Source organism: Mauremys reevesii, linkage group 3 (genome assembly GCF_016161935.1).
Source record: "Mauremys reevesii isolate NIE-2019 linkage group 3, ASM1616193v1, whole genome shotgun sequence".
NCBI classification, from domain to species: domain Eukaryota; kingdom Metazoa; phylum Chordata; order Testudines; family Geoemydidae; genus Mauremys; species Mauremys reevesii.
In genome coordinates, this window is record NC_052625.1 from 202,861,800 (window position 1) to 202,879,490 (window position 17,691).

At 58.3% G+C, this 17,691-nt stretch overlaps 1 protein-coding gene across 8 annotated transcripts in view; it reads right to left on the bottom strand.

Moving 5' to 3' along the window:
• Positions 1 to 17,691, bottom strand: part of ADCY3 (adenylate cyclase 3) — an 89,109-nt gene that overhangs the window by 13,902 nt on the left and 57,516 nt on the right. For 7 of the 8 annotated variants that reach the window (XM_039531445.1, XM_039531447.1, XM_039531449.1 and 4 more), the window contains 8 exons: positions 13,305 to 13,435; positions 11,305 to 11,416; positions 8,787 to 8,914; positions 6,826 to 6,984; positions 4,541 to 4,703; positions 3,919 to 4,038; positions 3,325 to 3,467; positions 1,210 to 1,371 (listed from right to left, as the gene is read on the bottom strand). In XM_039531445.1, coding sequence (XP_039387379.1) covers positions 1,210 to 1,371; positions 3,325 to 3,467; positions 3,919 to 4,038; positions 4,541 to 4,703; positions 6,826 to 6,984; positions 8,787 to 8,914; positions 11,305 to 11,416; positions 13,305 to 13,435 — 1,118 coding nt within the window. The remainder of the gene's footprint in view (positions 1 to 1,209; positions 1,372 to 3,324; positions 3,468 to 3,918; positions 4,039 to 4,540; positions 4,704 to 6,825; positions 6,985 to 8,786; positions 8,915 to 11,304; positions 11,417 to 13,304; positions 13,436 to 17,691) is intronic. The other variant, XM_039531446.1, reaches the window with a different exon arrangement.

A 17,691-nucleotide genomic window follows, 5' to 3' on the forward strand; every position in this document is an offset into this window, starting at 1 on the left:
GGGGAGCTGTAGCGAAGCCAGAAGAGCCAGAGGCTTTTCACAGCAGCACCGATTTCTGGGCTGTGCCTCATTCCCCTTCAAGAACTAAGGGGTGACACTGATGGGGTACAACAGCCACGTAGCACTTTTCAATCACAGCACCCAGGGCTTTGCTAACACATAGGGAGAAACAGGCCTTGCCCTGGAGAGCTAACGATTGAAGCATTAGGCCACACAGTCACCTTCCTGCTAGGCTTGCGGCAGGGTACCAGCCCTGGAGCTGCATGGCAAATGCATGTCCTCACCAGGGGTTCCCATGGCAACCTGCCCGCAATCAGCTAGGGAGGGAGGCTGGCACTGCACGGTCACTTGGTCCCGTCGATTCGTTATTTGATTGCCTTCCCTGGGGGCGTGGGCAGAGGCGATTGTCAATAGGACGTAGCAAGGACGAGCTGCAGTGCTGTGCCCCCACCGCGCTCTCAGCAGGGTGGCTACGGCTTCGCTCCCACAGCTGGCGGCTCTCGCCCGGCAAACGACCCGCTGGCCGGCTGGACTTCCCACGGCGGCTGCTCCCGGGAGAGCCCAAACGCAGCCAGAGAGAAAAAGGGAAAACCTGGGGGCCGAGGGCTCAGGAAACTTTCCACACCCACGGCCCCTGCTGCAGCCTGGCAAGAGTCATTCAAGACGGATGGCTGTGGAGTGGCCTGTGTGAAATGAGTTTGGGGGAGGTCTCAGCCCAGTCCCTGAGGATCTGGGGTTCCCATGATATAGGCCACCCCCGCAGTCAGCATCCCGGCTGGCAGTCCCCACCCAGAGGGCAAGGACCCCGCATGCCCTGGAGAGAAAGCCCAGTGCCTCCCAAGAGCTGGTCCCTCTAGGTCAGAGCTGAGGCTCTGGGGCAGGATGATGCTGGGGAAGCTTTAACTGCCGCTGCCTGCGTTGTACTTGCTCCATCTCCCTGCCACACACACCGTCTGGGAGCCAGGCCTGCTCACCCCGGCCTCCCTGGCTTTCTAGGACACCTCAGCTGAATACGGCCACACAGAAGCCCAGCCCAGGAGGAATCAACCAGGCCTCTGGGGGAATATGTCTAGGGAGTGATGTGCTGGGCCCATTCTACAGCTCTGCCCAGGGTGAGGGGCGGGGGTGGGTATTCCCAGCGCAGAGCCCCATTGTGCCAGGGGCTGCACAGACAGAGCCCCTGCTCCTCGCCCCAGTCGACCTGCTCACCAGGGATCGATTAAGATCTCCACCAGGGCGGTGAAGAAGAGCACCACACAGGAGCAGCTGAAGGCGGCCCCGCTCTGCTTCTCCTTCTCCACGGAGTAGCGCGTCTCCATCTCCGGGTTGATGAAGCGCATGGAGAGGCGATAGGTGTATTTCCCCTTCAGCCTGCCGGAGACACCGCGAACCCCGGTGAGACGCTGGAGGCCATGGGCAAAGGGGAAAAGGAGAGGGAGGGTCCTCACTCTGCCGGGGGGCTGCTGCATGGGCATTCTCTCCTCATGGTGATGGCAAACGAGGGCCGGGGGAAAGAGCACCCCTGGGGGCAGGGGAGAGGAAGAGGATCCCTGCAGCATCCAGGAGAGAGGGGGAGGATTTGTGGGAGAGGACAGGGTATCTGGGGGCAAAGGGTACAGCCCCCATAGCGGGAGGGAGAGGAACAGCACCTTCAATCAATGGCATCCTGGTGCTGTTTGAGGCACACACCGTACGCGGCCGCTGTTCCCAGGCCACTGCTGGGCCGGCTGATACGCCGTGCATGGGACCCGTCAGCGGTGCAAGGAGAGCAGATCCACTGCAGCCCAGCTAGTCTCTGGGCAGGTCCCAGCCGGGCTGCACTGGCCAGCACTCCCATGACATGGAGGGGCTGGGGCTGGTCCCTGTAGCCAGGCTGCACTGGGGAGCCCCTGTGACCCAGGCAGGGTGGGGCTGGTCCTGTAGCCGGGCTGCACTGGGGAGCCCCTGTGACCCAGGCGGGGTGGGGCTGGTCCCTGTAGCCGGGCTGCACTGGGGAGCCCCCATGACCTGGGGGCGCTGGGGCTGGGTCCCTGTAGCCGGGCTGCACTGGGGAGCCCCTGTGACCCAGGCGGGGTGGGGCTGGTCCCTGTAGCCGGGCTGCACTGGGGAGCCCCTGTGACCCAGGGGGGCTGGGGCTGGTCCCTGTAGCCGGGCTGCACTGGGGAGCCCCCATGATGCTGGGGAAGCTGGTCCCTGTAGCCAGGCTGCACTGGGGAGGCCCCATGATGCTGGGGGGCTGGGGCTGGGTCCCTGTACCAGGGCTGCACTGGGGAGCCCCCGTGACCCAGGGGGGGCTGGTCCCTGTAGCCGGGCTGCACTGGGGAGCCCCTGTGACCCAGGGGGGCTGGGGCTGGGTCCCTGTAGCCGGGCTGCACTGGGGAGCCCCTGTGACCCAGGGGGGCTGGGGCTGGTCCCTGTAGCCGGGCTGCACTGGGGAGCCCCTGTGACCCAGGCGGGGTGGGGCTGGTCCCTGTAGCCGGGCTGCACTGGGGAGCCCCTGTGACCCAGGGGGGCTGGGGCTGGTCCCTGTAGCAGGGCTGCACTGGGGAGCCCCTGTGACCCAGGCGGGGTGGGGCTGGTCCCTGTAGCCGGGCTGCACTGGGGAACCCCTGTGACGCTGGAGGGCTGGGGCTGGGTCCCTGTAGCCAGGCTGCACTGGGGAACCCCTGTGACGCTGGGGGGCTGGGTCCCTGTAGCCAGGCTGCACTGGGGAGCCCCATGACCCAGGGGGGCTGGTCCCTGTAGCAGGGCTGCACTGGGGAGCCCCAGTGACCCAGAGGGGGCTGGGGCTGGGTCCCTGTACCAGGGCCGCACTGGGGAGCCCCTGTGACGCTGGGGGGCTGGTCCCTGTAGCCGGGCTGCACTGGGGAGCCCCCGTGACCTGGGGAAGCTGGTCCCTGTAGCCAGGCTGCACTGGGGAGCCCCCATGATGCTGGGGGGCTGGGGCTGGGTCCCTGTACCAGGGCCGCACTGGGGAGCCCCTGTGACGCTGGGGGGCTGGTCCCTGTAGCAGGGCTGCACTGGGGAGCCCCAGTGACCCAGGGGGGGCTGGGGCTGGTCCCTGTAGCCAGGCTGCACTGGGGAGCCCCCGTGACCCGGGGGGGCTGGGGCTGGTCCCTGTAGCCGGGCTGCACTGGGGAGCCCCAGTGACCCAGGGGGGCTGGGGCTGGTCCCTGTAGCCAGGCTGCACTGGGGAGCCCCCATGATGCTGGGGGGCTGGGGCTGGGTCCCTGTACCAGGGCCGCACTGGGGAGCCCCAGTGACCCGGGGGGGCTGGGGCTGGTCCCTGTAGCCGGGCTGCACTGGGGGGCTGGGGCCACTCACGCCTGCACAGACTCCCTCTCCAGCAGGGCTTCGTTGAGCAGGTTGTTGAGCTCCTGCTCGTTCTGCGAGGCGTCGACGACTCTCTCGGCCAGGTCGCGCAGGCGCAGGCGCCGGCGGGGGTTGGGGAAGGAGGGGTTCACCACCTGGCAAGGGGGGAGGTGAGAGTCAGACGAAGGCAAACCCCTGGGGTTACCGGCTGACAAAACCAGAAGTGCACCCTGAGAAACAGGCCGTCTCCTCTTGAACGCCGCTGGCCAGCCTGGGCCAGATCCCCAGCAGGTGTAAATGGGCCTTGCTCCACCGACTTCCATGCAGCCCAGCCCATTTCCACCAGCTCAGGACCTGGCCCCTCAATCGTCGTAATGCCCCGCCCCTCCCCCACACGGGCGAGGGTCACTGTGCCCAGTTTCAGTCATATCCCGGCAGAGGAGTACAAGGCCCAAGTAGCTGTCGCCCTTCTCCTTGTGTCGGAACTCGACAGGGTGAGCAAACCCGCCCCGTGTGCTCACCCTCGAGCCTGCTGCGGCTCTGAACGCCCGGGGGTAGCCCCGGGCTCCCCTCCCCAGCCTCCCCTCTCCCCAGGGCGGCTCTCACCCTGGTGTCCAGCTCCTCGGCCTCGTCGGGCGTGGTGCAGGTGGTGTTGATGCTGCCGTTACACTCCTTGGTGTTGATCAGCAGCGGGGAGTTCCCATGGGAGGACGTCAGGGACAGCTTCTAGAACACAAAGGAGCAGGTGGGAATTCAGCCACCGGGACCGAGGGCCGTAAGAAGGGGGGACGACTCGGGATGCGGCATCCTGTTTCCTGGCCATGCTGCCGAGGCCTCATGCTGGTCCCACTGCATGGAGTGAGATTCACCCACAAGGCTACCAGCATGGGAAAGAGGGAATGTCTTGGAGGGGAGCGAGTGACTGGAGCAGAGGAAGACGTAGGGTGGTTATTAAGGAGCAGCAGAAGTTACGGGCGGCAGAGACGGATTAAGTCTCTTTAGGAAAGGGACAGGAGTGCTGAAGGTTTTAGAATCAGAGGCTCACAGGAATGGGGAGCCAGGAGAGAGGAGGATGGGGCCACGCGTTCACACCTCTTGGCATGCGTGAGAAGGGCAGAAATGGAGACAGGCCTTCGCAAGCCGGAGAATGGAGCCCAGGGCAGGCCACGGAACAGGGGGCGGCAACAGGGGAGATGAAAGGAGCTGGAGGAGGAGGAAGGTTACTCACCACTCCGTTGATCCCATTCTTGAGGGGCTGCTTGGGCACCACGATGAGGTACGTGACGATCCCCTTCTCCTTCAGGTACTCGCACCGTGTCCCCCCCTCACCAGGCTCCACCTCAAACTCCCCTTTCAAGCAGTCCATGGTGCTCTGGGAGATGTGCACACGCCTGTGGGCCAGGTGGGAAGCAGACATCAGTAAGGCCCCACTGCCTTCGTGCCAGCCCCGGGCAGAACTCGGCAGGTTTCGGGGAGGACGTTTGGCGAAGGTATTGAGGGATCCGCACAAAGCCCCTCGCCCCCTTCATCCCCTGGGGAAGGAGGCAGGACTGAGCTACCAGGGAGAACCCTGGGTCCCAGCAGCGACTGGTTTCCATGGGGAAGGTGGGAATGGATTGAGCAAAGCAAAGGCTCATGTCTCGGCGGGGGGTGGGCAGAAGAGCAGTGGCAGATGCAGCCGGGACCTGACCCGCTGGCGGCTGGGGCAGCAGAAGCAGACTGGGAGCCCAGCAGTGGGGCGGGAACAAGGGGCTGGTGTTCTCACAACAGCCTGGCCTGTTAAGGACACGGCACTCTGCCTGCTGACTCCGGGCCGGGATGGGTGGGGCGCAATCAGCCAGCCAGCGGGAGCCACCTCCCGCCTTGCCCACGGGGCGCCGTCAGCCCACCCCTCTGCACGGGACCCTCCCCGGTTACTGCGACGAGGCCCCATTTAGCAGCCGCCAGGTGGGGAATCCAAGTCTGGAGCCCACGTGGGGGGGTTCCAAAGTGAGGTTTGCTCAGAGTCCCTTCCAAGGCGTCTGGCTGTCTCCGCCGATTTCCCAGCGCCTCAGGGCGGTTGCTCCTTCTAAATGGCTATTCTTGTTATTAATAACCAATCCTGGCATCTCCGCCCAGGCAGACCCAGGGCGCTGCTGCTGACCCCAGCTGGAGAAAGCAGATTTGTTACCCTCGTGGCTTTCCAGCCGGCTGCACTTGGCTGCCCCTTGCCCCATGGCTGTAATTTCTTAGCGGTGACAAGACCGGGAGAGCTGTGCTGTATTTGTATTTAGCTGGGCCTGCAGGGCGCCCGGCCACAGAGGAAATGCTTCCAAACCAGAGTCACCGTCCTTCCGGAGACCTCCCCGCTCCCCCAGGCCTGGCCGGTTACCATGGGACACCCCCACGCCCCCCAGCCCACAGGGATCGCCCGAGTAACAAACGCAGCGCGAGTGACTCCCAGGGCTTGAATTCCGCCAGAGCTGTCTGGAGCGGAGCTCCGGTAAATATTTTCCACCCCTCTGGGGGTTTTATAGCATGTTGGGGGGCTCTGGGAAATACTCTAGCAGAATTTAATCCCATTGACTTCAACTGGCTCCAAATGTGGCCCTGGGATGTTTACCACATGGGAGCCTGGCTAGGTTATTACGGCCACTTTTGGCTGCTGGGGGCAAGGCAGGCTGGGATTTCTGGAAGGTGTCCTGCTCCCCCCAGCCTGCCCTCTTGATGGGCTCCACCTTTCTGTCTCTGCCAGCTCCTGGCCCCTCCCTCAGATCACACCAAGAAGGGAGAAGAACGTCACCTGGGACATGTAAAACTTGACTGCACAAAACCCTACTGATGTGCCATGGGGACCAATCCTGCACTGGGCGCCAGATGGGACTGAGTGGGACCCAAGGGGACAAGAACTGGCCGGGTCCTAGACACAGCTCCTGCTTGCGGGGAGCTGACAGGATCAGGATTCTGCTCTTTTTGGCCAGGATCCTGCTCCCAGTGCAGCCAATGGAGTTGAACGGAGGCACGGCCAAGTCCTGCACAGCGTTAGGTGTTGTTATTAACAAAGACCAAGGGGAGGGGAATGCAGTGACTCTGAGACAGACGGTGCCCTTATGGTAAGGCTGCTTGTCTGCCACGGAGGTCACTGAAGTCACGGATTCTGTGACTTTCCGAGACCTCTGTGACTTCTGCAGCAGCAGCAGTTTGGGTGTGTGGGAGGGGGCAGGGGCTCGGGGTGCAGGGCAGTGCTTACCTGCAGGGGGGGGCTACCCGACTCCCACTGGCATGTCCCTGCAGCTCCTAGGCAGAGGGGCCAGGGGGCTCCGTGGTTCCCGGCCAATGGGAGCTTCAGAGCCAGCACTTGTGGCAGGAGCAGCGCGCGGAGACCCTGGCCGCCCCTCCTCCTAGGAGCTGCAGGGACATGCTGGTCGGAGCCGGGCAGGGAGCCTGCGAGCCCTGCCAACCCTCCCACTCCCCAGCACCAGCAGGGGTCCCGGACCACCCCCCCCCCAGCACCCGTGGACTGGAGATACTCACCCCGGGATGCCGCCGGCCTCCATCTTGTTAGCCACCGTGACGTCTGTGGACCAGACATCATACTGCCAGCGCTTCTGGCCCAGCACGCCACCCAGCACCGTGCCGCTGTGGACCCCCACCCGCATGTCCACATCCGTTTTGGTCTTCTCTCGCACGTAGCTTTGGGAGAGGGAGAGCAGGGGTCACACAGAGAGGTCGCCGGATCCACGTCTCAGCAGGTAAGTCCCCCAGCTGAGCCTCACCCCCACACCCTGGCAGGGCATTCGGCAGCATTCAGAGATACTGGGACAGATCCAATCGGGAGAGGCCCCACCGAAGACATGAGGATTGATGCTGGTCTAGTGGAGTCTGGCCCCTGCTGACACATTCACGCCAGGGGCGGCTCTAGCCATTTCGCCACCACAAGTAGGGCGGCACGCCGTGGGGGGCGCTCTGCCGTTCGCCGGTCCCACGGCTCCGGTGGACCTCCCGCAGGCGTGCCTGCGGATGCTCCATCGAAGCCGCGCGGGACCAGCGGACCCTCCGCAGGCACGCCTGCGGGAGGTCCACCGGAGCCTCCTGCCACCCTCCCGGCGACCGGCAGAGCGCCCCCCGCGGCATGCCGCCCCAAGCACGTGCTTGGCGTGCTGTGGCCTGGAGTCGCCCCTGATTCACGCACAGACATGCTAGGGGCCAGATCTTCCTCTGGTGTAAAGTCACCAATGAACTAACCCTCACAACCCACCTTCCTTGGGTGGTGCATATCAGGCAACCTGGTCAAAAACACTCACGTGTCTTCAACGTCAAAGGAACGTCCCACGTCACTTCAGATGCCTCCGAGCATGTTACCTGTCATTAATCCCATTTTACAGAGAGGCACTTCCCCAAGGTCATGCAGTGAGTTAGCAGGAGACTCCGGACCAGACCCCAGCACTCCTGACGTGTAGACCTCTGCTCTAACCATTAGGCAACGTGCCCCCAGGGATCCTCATTGCAAACCAGCTTTCATTATAACTCCCACAATTAACCCTTGTTCAAAGCTTTCAATAAATCTTTCTTTTGGCTGAAATTTTCAATCCCTGCTCTCAGCTCAAAGGTGAATTTTGGTGCAAAAAAATCTCTTCAAATGTTTTTCAATTATAGGACAGGGGTAAAAATACCACTTTTTCAATATTAGGTATATATCTGGCCCCATCCTGTCTGGCCACTTAGCAATTTTCAATGTACTTATCCTTCCAATACTCTTGTAAGGCAAGTCCGGGCTATGAACCCCATCGCACAGATGGAAAACTGAGGCACAGAACGGGTAAGTGACTTGCCCAAGGTCATACAGGGCAGCTGTGGCAGAGCAGAGACTTGAACTCAGCTCTCCCAACTCTAAGGCTAGCGCCCTAATCACTGGTTAGGGAGTCCTGAGTTACCTAGGCTGGGATTTTCAAAGGGTTTGGCCACCTAAATCTTCTAGGTGCCTTTGCAAATCCCATCTCTTCCCCTAAAAATCCCATCTCGTACTTACCGCAGCTCTGTATATGCTACAGCTAGTTTTCATGTGTACGTGCGCTCATCAATTCAAACCCTGTGGTGCTGCACACTTGTGCAATCCCACAATACTAAAGCCAGGGGACTTATTTTTAATTCAGTCTTGTTCCCCCACCCCTTCTTCAATCCTTTAAAAAACACAACAGGGAAATCACATGTAGCAAACTTTGTTAGCGCAAAAGGAAGGCTGCACATCTAAACACACACAAGCGCGCGCTCCCAAAGTCACAACGGGACAAAGCTGCCATCGGCCCAGAGCAGCCATAACAGACAGCGCTGGCCACGGGGAGGGAAGAGGCATGATGGGTGGACCCCAAGTCATGACACAGAACAGGCTAAAGGAGCCCCGTGAGCGCTGCTCATTTACAGTGACGCGACGGGGCTGGGGAAATGCTTATCTATCCCAAGAATGAAGAGCAAGGGACAAAGGGAGCGGCACTTACGATATGGCTTCCACCATGGCCAGTCCCATCATGATGGAGCAGACGGCGTGGTCCTCGCGGTAGTCCGGCAGCCCACAGATACAGTAATAGCAGTCTCCGAGGATCTTGATGCGCAGCTGGTGGTGTTGCTGAGAGAACAGGGGAAAGCACAACATGTGACCTCCACATGGTAATGGCTGGGAGAGAGGCTCCTATCTACATCTCTGCGTTACCACCTTCTATGCTCTGCCAGCCCTTGTGTCTGCCATCCCCACCACCTCCCCTCTCTGCACCTCCTTCCATGCTGCCCCTGGAGCCAGGGTCTCTCCACTCACGTACACCCAAATCCTTCCGTCTCCACCCTGAAGGAAACACCCCAGCCCCACCCTCTCCACCCAGCAATCCAGCGCTGCTCTGTGAATATCCTAGTGCTGCTGACTCATGATTTTGTCAGGAGTCTCATAATAATTATTGTTTTCTTTAAAGCCTCAGCTCCTGGAGTCAGGTGGATGTGGGATGATTTCAGTCTTCATTCTTACAGAAAAAGTAAGTTTCTAGCCCTCGTGGCTGTGGAGACAGCTTCAAAATGTGACCCCAGGGCACCCTAAAGGCTCAAAAAGCAGAAGGCAAATAAAAAGAATGCCAAATCTCTTATTTTTTACACAATCTCATGAGTTTAAAGCCAATCACATGATTTCTGGTGAGCCAGACTCAGGATTTTTGAACAATTGGGGTTGGCAATACTGATATCTGACCTTGTCAGCAACATTGGTCGTGACTTGCCCTTCTCCACCATTTGGGAAAGGCACTGACCTGCCCCCAGGCCTGCGCTCTGCTCCCAGGCTGCACTGCTCCGACTTGATTCAGCTCACCATGAGGTTACGGTGACTGGCTTTAGTATGTTATGAATTCCCCGTGCTCCCCGTGGCAGGGGCTGGGCTTACTAGCTGCGGTGCTCTGGGCAATGCACCGCACATACGCAGGCAAACTTCGGCTCCCAGTTACCCCAGTGTAAAGGCAAGTGCCAGTCTGGATTCACAAGGGTGAAATTGGGTCTCTGGTTTTCCTCTCCCCTCTTCCCCTTCCACTGCCTCTTTCAGTGCCTCCCTCCGCATTCCTTTGTTCCTGACCTCGCCAACTCTCCCTCCTCCTCTGTCTCTCTCCTCTTCCCCCTTTCGCTCCCCTTCCCGGTACTGACTCAGAGTTTAGGCTGGGCTGACATGAAATGAAAATGTTTCTCCCTTTACGGTTAACATGGCTTTCCCCATCTCCTCTGCTGCTTGCCCTGCTTCACACCCACAGCGCTTTCCCATGCAGCAGCAGCAGCAGCAGGCGCAGGGTTTGACCTGAGTCCAAGGACTCATCCCCAGGGCATGCAGAAATAAACTCATTTTCCATTCCTCTCCCTCCCCCAAGGATAAGGGTGGCAGGCAGTTTTCCCGGCAGCAGGGCACAGCTCAGTGCTGCTGGGAAAACAGCCCCGCCAGGGCCCGGGGCTGCAGGGCTCGATTCTCAGTTACACTCAGGGGGACAAGGATGGAGGGGCTAAGGTAACTTTTAGCCACCTCTGCACTCCCTGTATTCTGGGGCCATGAAGGGCCCTGCCCAGCCCCCAGTGTAACTTAGAGCAGCCTCCGGGCAGTCAGCTTCCTGGCCTCTAGGGAACAGCGAACAGCCCTGGCACACTGCACTCCAGACACAGCCCTGAGCTGCTGGGAGCAGGGCTGGTGAGACGCCCTTACGCCAGCTCTGCACTGGCGGGGGAGCCCCTTTTGCAGTCTGTGTGGCGTTACTGAGAGTGAGGCCTGTGGGTGTCAGGCACCCCGGAGGGCACTTCTCCCTGTGCAGGCAGGGCAGGGCTGCTCCTTACGCTCACTCTGGGGCTAGTCCTCCACAGGCTGAACCTTTCCTTGGTCTCAGGGCTGCAGTGACAGCCCAGGGCCCCCCTATTCATCCCCCAAACCGACAATGCCCAAGAAGCCGCAGTGTCCCTCCACTCAGCAGGCCTCCCGCTTGCCCTGGAGGAGTCAGAGGGGAGTTCAGTGTCCGAGGCTCATTGAGACCTTGGCCTTTACACAGAGGCCGCCGCCATGGAGGCTGATGGTGTCCAGAGTGGTGGCAGCTTTTGCTGTGTGAACCCCTGGCCACGGGGAACTCGGCCGAGACCCACCAAACCCAGCTAACAGCCATTGCGTGGCAGCAAGGTTCACTCACTGCCTGGTGGAGGCTGAGGTGACCAGGAGGTGAAAGGCCTAGGCCTCACGTCTTGGTGAGCTTCACTCTGCATGGGATGGGCAGACGTGACCCCCTCTGGAGCTCACCAGCACGGCTCCTCCCGTGGGCAAGGAGCGAAGCCTGCTTGCTCTGCCACCATAGCACTCCCAGACCCTGCTGAGCCCAGGGGAGACTCGGGTGGCAGAGAAGCTCTGACCTCCTGTGAGGCTTGTGTTTGCTGTGGTGTACTGAGCCTGCCAGGCTCTCCGGAGCCGGTTGTGAACCAGAGCGTCCAGACTGACAGGCGCTGCGTGGGCGTACGTACCGCTGCCAGCTTGTCGAAGCGGGCAAAGAGCTCGTTCAGCAGCTTCACCAGCTCATGGGCGCTGCAGGAGGACGACAACTGGGTGAAGCCAACTATGTCAGCAAAGAGGATGCTGGGAAAAGAAGAGAACACAAGCCAGAAAACATGAGTTGGTCTCACAGATTCCAAGGCCAGAAGGGAGACCACAGTGATCGTCTAGTCTGAGCCCCTGTGTAGCACAGGCCAGAGACCTGTTAGAAAAAACAGCCAGTCCTGGTGTACAGACTGCCAGTGATGGAGAATCCACCACGACCCTTGGGAAATTGTTCCAATGCGACTATCGCCCAGAGCCGGCCTCCACTCAGGAACAATGTAGAGACCTCCCGACTCCTCCTGTAGCCATCCAGCTGCCCAGAGGGAGACTTGCCAGCCTGGTGTAACTGGGTCAATGGCAGCACCATACGGATGACAGGCCACTCAGAGGAATGTGGAGAAAGCCAGAATCAGAGGCAGCAGCGATGCTGAAGACCTAGTAGTTTTGAGGCAGTCCAGGGTCGGATTTTTCCCTGCCGTTTATTCTCCACGGCTTTCTGACAGTGAAATATCCCACCCCATTCCCCTCATGCCAAGGAATCTTGGAGCTTTCCCAGGAACATAAGAACTGCCCTACTGGATCAGACCAGCTTCATCTAGTCCATTACCCTCTCTCTGACACTGCCCCGCACCAGCTGCTTCAGACAAAGGCGCAAGAAGCCCCACCAGGAATGATAATGGAATTACCTTGGGGGGAGGGGGTGTTTCTTCCTGACCCCATCACTTGGGAGTTGGTGCATGCCCTGAAGCATGAGGGTTTATATACCTGCTTACACATTTTTTTCCCATCCTATCAAATGTGAATTTTCTCATTGTCCTCGAATGTCTGGCCTTTTCTGGAATCCTACTAAGCTTGTGTTCTTGGTGATACCTTGTGGCAGTAAGTTCCACTGGTTAATTATACATTACATAGGACAGCCAGCTCCTTGATCAGCTTTAAGCCAGTTGCCTTTCAAATTCACTGAATGCCCCTTTGTTCTTGCATTACGACGGAGTGCCCAATATACCTCCTCCACCCCATTCATTATTTTATGTATGTAACAGGGTGGGCTGCCCCTTTAAAGGCCCGGGAGCCTAGGGCCAGCCAGCCCCGTTCTGAGGCAGAGCCCCAGTGACTGCCTGATGAACACCAGATTCCCATAAAGTTGACAGAGCTCAGGGACGCAGGAGAGCTGCAGGTGGCAGGCCCTGGAGTGGGGGGACTCCCAGGCAGACAGCCTCTAGGAGGACTGGGGCAGGGCTGCCTGGAGGAGTAAGACTCTAGCACAGCTGCCGGGCCAGGAAAAAGGACCTGGCTTAGCTGTTGGGTTTATGCTGAATTGTTTATTTTGGGGTTTTGCTGAAGATTCTTGGTGCCACTGATCCATGGAGCCTTGAGAGAAAGGGCCTGATCCAGCTTCTCGGTGTGATGATCTCAGTCCTTCTTGGGCTGGAGAGAGCAGTCAGCAAGCCCAGCGTGCCCCACTCATATCCCTCCTTACTCCTCTCCTCTCCCAGTCACACCATCCCAACCCTTCCCCTCACTCCTCATACAGACGTCTGCCCATCTCTGAATTCCCTGTTTCTGCTCTGTCCCCCTTTGGCAGAGGGGTGCCCAGAACCGGCCGCAGTGCAGCAGGGGAGCATTCCCCACTGGTTTACAAAATGGCACTAAAATAGCCTCGGTCTTATCCTTCATCCCACTCTTTGTGCAGCCTGACATCTCGTGGGCTTGGTGACGCTGAGCCCTGCACTTTCTGGAGCCCAGTTTTTTTCCCTGCGTGGTTACAATTAATGTAACCCCCAGAAATACACATAGGCCGTTCATATTATTCCTTCCAATGCGCATTTTTCCTCACTGAATTGAGTGCTGACAAGGTGACCATGATAAAAGTGATGTCTCACATGGAGATCAACCCTCCACCCATGGAGCAAGGCGTGTCCTTTACCTGACATTCTCATGGCGGTACATGTACATGGTGTTAAACTGCTGCATCTCTTTCTGGCTCGGGTCCTTCTTCATGTCCTTTAGCATCTCATCTGCCACGTGCTTGGGCAGGATGGAAAGCATCAGCCGTTCCTGCGGTGGAGGGAAGAGGAAGAGGATAATCAGAGCTCAGGGCAGATCAAAGCAAAGCCCCGTATTCTCAGCAGGTTCCAGGATAGGGCTGCCAGCCAAGTGGATTCATTTAGACTCGTAGCCACAACAGAAATCCCCAGGGTTCGATTATACAATTGGCCGGCATCACACATTCACACGGGTCAAGCCAGCCCAAGCAGCTGGGACTAGCTGTGCCTCTGGGATGGGCTGTGGGGCTTGTGGCAAGGGCCAGTTGTGCCAGTCTGCTTCTGTGATAAAGACCCATAGTAATAATATCCCCCCTAGCACTTTTCAGCTGCAGATCTCAATGTGCTTTACAAAGGAAGTCAGCATCATTATCTCCATTTTACACATAGGGAAACTGAGGCCCAGAACAGCGATGTGACTTGCCCAAGGAGAGCCAACAGGCCAGTGGCAGAGTCAGGAATAGCTCCAAGGTCTCCTGAGCCCCGGTGCAGTGCTCTGTCCACTAGAGACTGGACCCCGCTGACGCAGTGACAATGAGCAGGGCAGCGGGAAGAGTGTGTGTCTGGGGGAACTGGAGACAAGCCAGGCTTCACTGCTTAACACACAGCAGCATAAAAACTCCCCTTCACAAGGCAGCATTCTCTGTCCCGCACGCACTGTCCAGCCCCTGCTGCTTTCCCCTCATGACGTTGGCACTGTATGCTACCCCTGTCCGCCCCCGCAGGCCAAACCCCAAAGTCCTGATTCAGCGGCTAGTCTGGCGAGATCCCCTGCTGCAGTGAATGGCAACCCCCCACCCTCTGTCCCTCTCTAGCGGTCGGTTCATATGCGTCCACTACTGCCTCCAGCCCAACAAACTTCGCCCTTTAGCTCAGGCACTGGAGGTTCATGGCGTAAGCCACCCTGGATTCAGGCTACTCCTGGCCCTTGGCCATCTGGAGATTTCCACACCCTGTAGCAAATCTCAGGCTGAGCCAGCTTTCTGGAGGCTTTTGTGTTGGCACATACATGCAAAGCTGCAGGAGCCAGGATCTGGCCTGAGGTCCCTGCCCCAGAGATCTCACCCCCAAGTACCACATTACGAGGTGTGGTGACGAGCAGGAACCCCACCCTGCCTTGCTTGGGGGGCTCATTTTGTGACATGCCCTAGCAGACAGGAGGAAATGAACTGAAGCCACAAGCTCCTTTTAGCCCAGGTTCATTGCCGGGCTGGACAAAGGGGCAGTGTGTTATCTCCCGAGCCGCGTGCTGGTTTGGGGCGTGTTATGCAGCCCCTGGCTAACGTGAGCATAAAAAGCCTCTCGACAGTAATCTCCCGCTCAGGGACACCGGATGCAGTTTCAAAGCCAGAATCCCACTCGTGCTCACCCCCCGGGGTTGGAACTCCAAAGAGTGCCAGACATTTGGGCAGGTTTATATTTCCGCTACTAAGGGAGCCATTTCTGGCAGGCAAGAGGGAGGAAACAGGATGGAGCATGGTCACGAACAGCTTTCCAGCCAACTTAACCCTCGGCGCAGGCTTCAGAAACACAGGAACTTCCATCACTGAACCATGGAGGAAGCCACGGGCTAGAGGAAGAAGGGTTTAGCCTCCATCAGGCTGGGTTACAAGACACAAAGATTTGGCACTTTGGCGGGGCGGGTGGGGGAGGAGCTGTCATCTGATGAAGAATTGATTGCTTTGGGATTTGTGGAGGGGGCGTTTTATGACTCATCAGCAATGCTGTTATTAATAATTTGCTGGTATCATATTACAGTGGTGTCTAAAGGCACCTGTCAGGGATCAAGGCCCCACTGTAGACACATGGAATAAAAAGATAGTTCCGGCCTCAAAAGCTTGCAGTTTAATTTAAAGCCTTAAAATTAAGAAGGATGGTTTCATGGCACAGGCATTAGACTCAGAGCTCTGACACCAACTCATGGTGTGACCTTGGTCAAGTCACTGAGGGTATGTCTACACTGGGTCTGTGGGACCCTGGCTTGTGGACTTGGGGTTTCCTACCCTGGGCTTGAGCATCCACACTGCATTGTATACCTGGGTCTCATAGCCTTGCTAATGTGTCCACACTGCACTACACAGACCTTCTGCCTCGGGTCTGTGGCTTGAGCTGTGTCCACACTGCAGGAGGAGAGAGCTTGGACCTGAGTCAGAGCAGGACTTGGGATCTGACCCATCCCCCTAGTAGGAGCCTAGGAGCTGAGTGCTCACTGACCCAAGCTAGGCTGATTTATGTGTGGATGGAAGCGGGGCTTGGACTCAAGCCTGAGTCAGAACCAGGGCCGGCTCCAGACCCCAGCGCGCCAAGCGCGTGCTTGGAGCAGCATGCCGCGGGGGGCACTCTGCCTGTCGCCGGGAGGGCGGCAGGTGGCTCCAGTGGACCTCCTGCAGACGTGCCTGCGGAGGGTCTGCTGGTCCCGCGGCTCCGGTGGACCTCCCGCAGGCATGCCTGCGGATGCTCCACTGGAGCCGCGGGACCGGCGACCGCCAGAGCGCCGCCCGTGGCGTGCCGCCGTGCTTGGGGCGGCAAAATTGCTAGAGCCGCCCCTGGTCAGAACCCAGGTGTAATGTGCAGTGTAGACAGACCCATTATCTCTCCGTGCCTAAGTGACTCACCTGTGAAATGGCGATAATACACTTCATTTCTCCCATGTTTTCTTTGTTTAGACTGTAAGCTGTTCAGGGCCAGGGCTGTCTCTGATTAGGGAACCTAGCACAATGGCCCCGGATATGTATAAGTATTTGAGACTTGAGTACTGAGCCAAATGTATCCTCACCTGGGATGAACGTGACCAACTGTGCAACGCTGGGCGCTCAGTCAACCAACCAAAGTGATAGATGTTGGAAACGCCTGCTACAACCGATCAGACCAACGGACCCTCCAGTAGGGATGGGTGGATTGAATAGCTCCCTGCACCATCTGAATATTGGCCACATTCTGCAGCCCGCACCCCTGCCTGCTGATGCCAGTAGCTCTACCCATCTCACCCGCAACAGAGGATATCGGGGAGCATCTCAGCCTGAGCTCCGTTCAAAGGGTCATCACGGCAGCAGTGAGTTTCTGAGGCCAGCTGATGGTGCAGGGATGGGCAGGAGCCAGCTGCACCGCCATGCGAAACAGAGGAGAGCAGTTACATGGTATCACCCAGGAAAGCAGCCCCTCCCTTTCTCCCTGCAGTCGACCAGACAGGAAATTCAGAGAACTGCCCAGAACCAGTCATGGCCAATCCAGGTACAGCTAACAGGAGCATGACCAAAACACGTAAGACCTTGGAGCCTCTGCCACATACTACCAGGGACTGAACAGCCAGCACACAGGACACACATACTTGACTACTGAGGATGCTGCCAAGCCCCTGACTCTGACGGAGTGGCCAAAGCAATCTCTACAGGCACCTGGTGCACAGGGAAGCTCCTCAATGCAGGGCACCATGGGGCGTTCAGAGGTTAAAAGCTCTGCCTCCACACATAGACAGCTCAGGTCCTCAGCACAGGCAATGCATCCAGATCAGGCAGATTCACTTCTGTCAGAGATTCTCGGAAACCGGGGTTGTGTCACTATTTGGTCACTCCTGGAATAGGCCATCTCGCAGGGGCAATGGCACAGCTTCTCCCTACGGTCCTTTGCCCAGTCCAGTTTTAAATGTCTCCAGTAATGGGGCTTCTATCGCTTTCCTCTGGAGAAGGTTCCAGTCCCTAGTATTATTATTTGCACTCCAAAAATCAGTGCTTTGTTGTGGTAGGTGCTGTACAAACGCTTAGTGAAAGACAGTGCCTGCTCCCGAGAGCTTACAGTCTGAAGAGACAAGAGGTGGCAGAAGGGATTTGCCTCATACAACATCAGTGGCTGAGCCAGGAACAGAACCCACATGTCCTGGTTCCTAGTCCAGTGGCCTAGCCACTAAACCACACAACCTCTCTGGACCAAGTCGTGTGAAATCAGACCGTGAGCTCTTGTGTGCAAGGAGCACGTGCACTGTATCTGCCCTGAGAAGTGCTTCGCTCACCTTCGGCCGCTGCAAATAATCATAATATAAGGTGACTATACTAGCAGATTTCCATCACGGAGACATCAGGGACCAGACTGGACATGTGCATGAAAGCGGCTCCTGGTATCCAGCTTCTCCTGGAGTTTTTTGTTTTGTTTTTTTGCCATAAGGAGCTAGTTTGAGCTGAAATTAGCGAGTCTATTTTCAAATCCGGTTGACATTCTGGGTGTGACATGTTGCATTCAGCCCAGTGACCCACATACTCCGCGCAGTTATTGCTG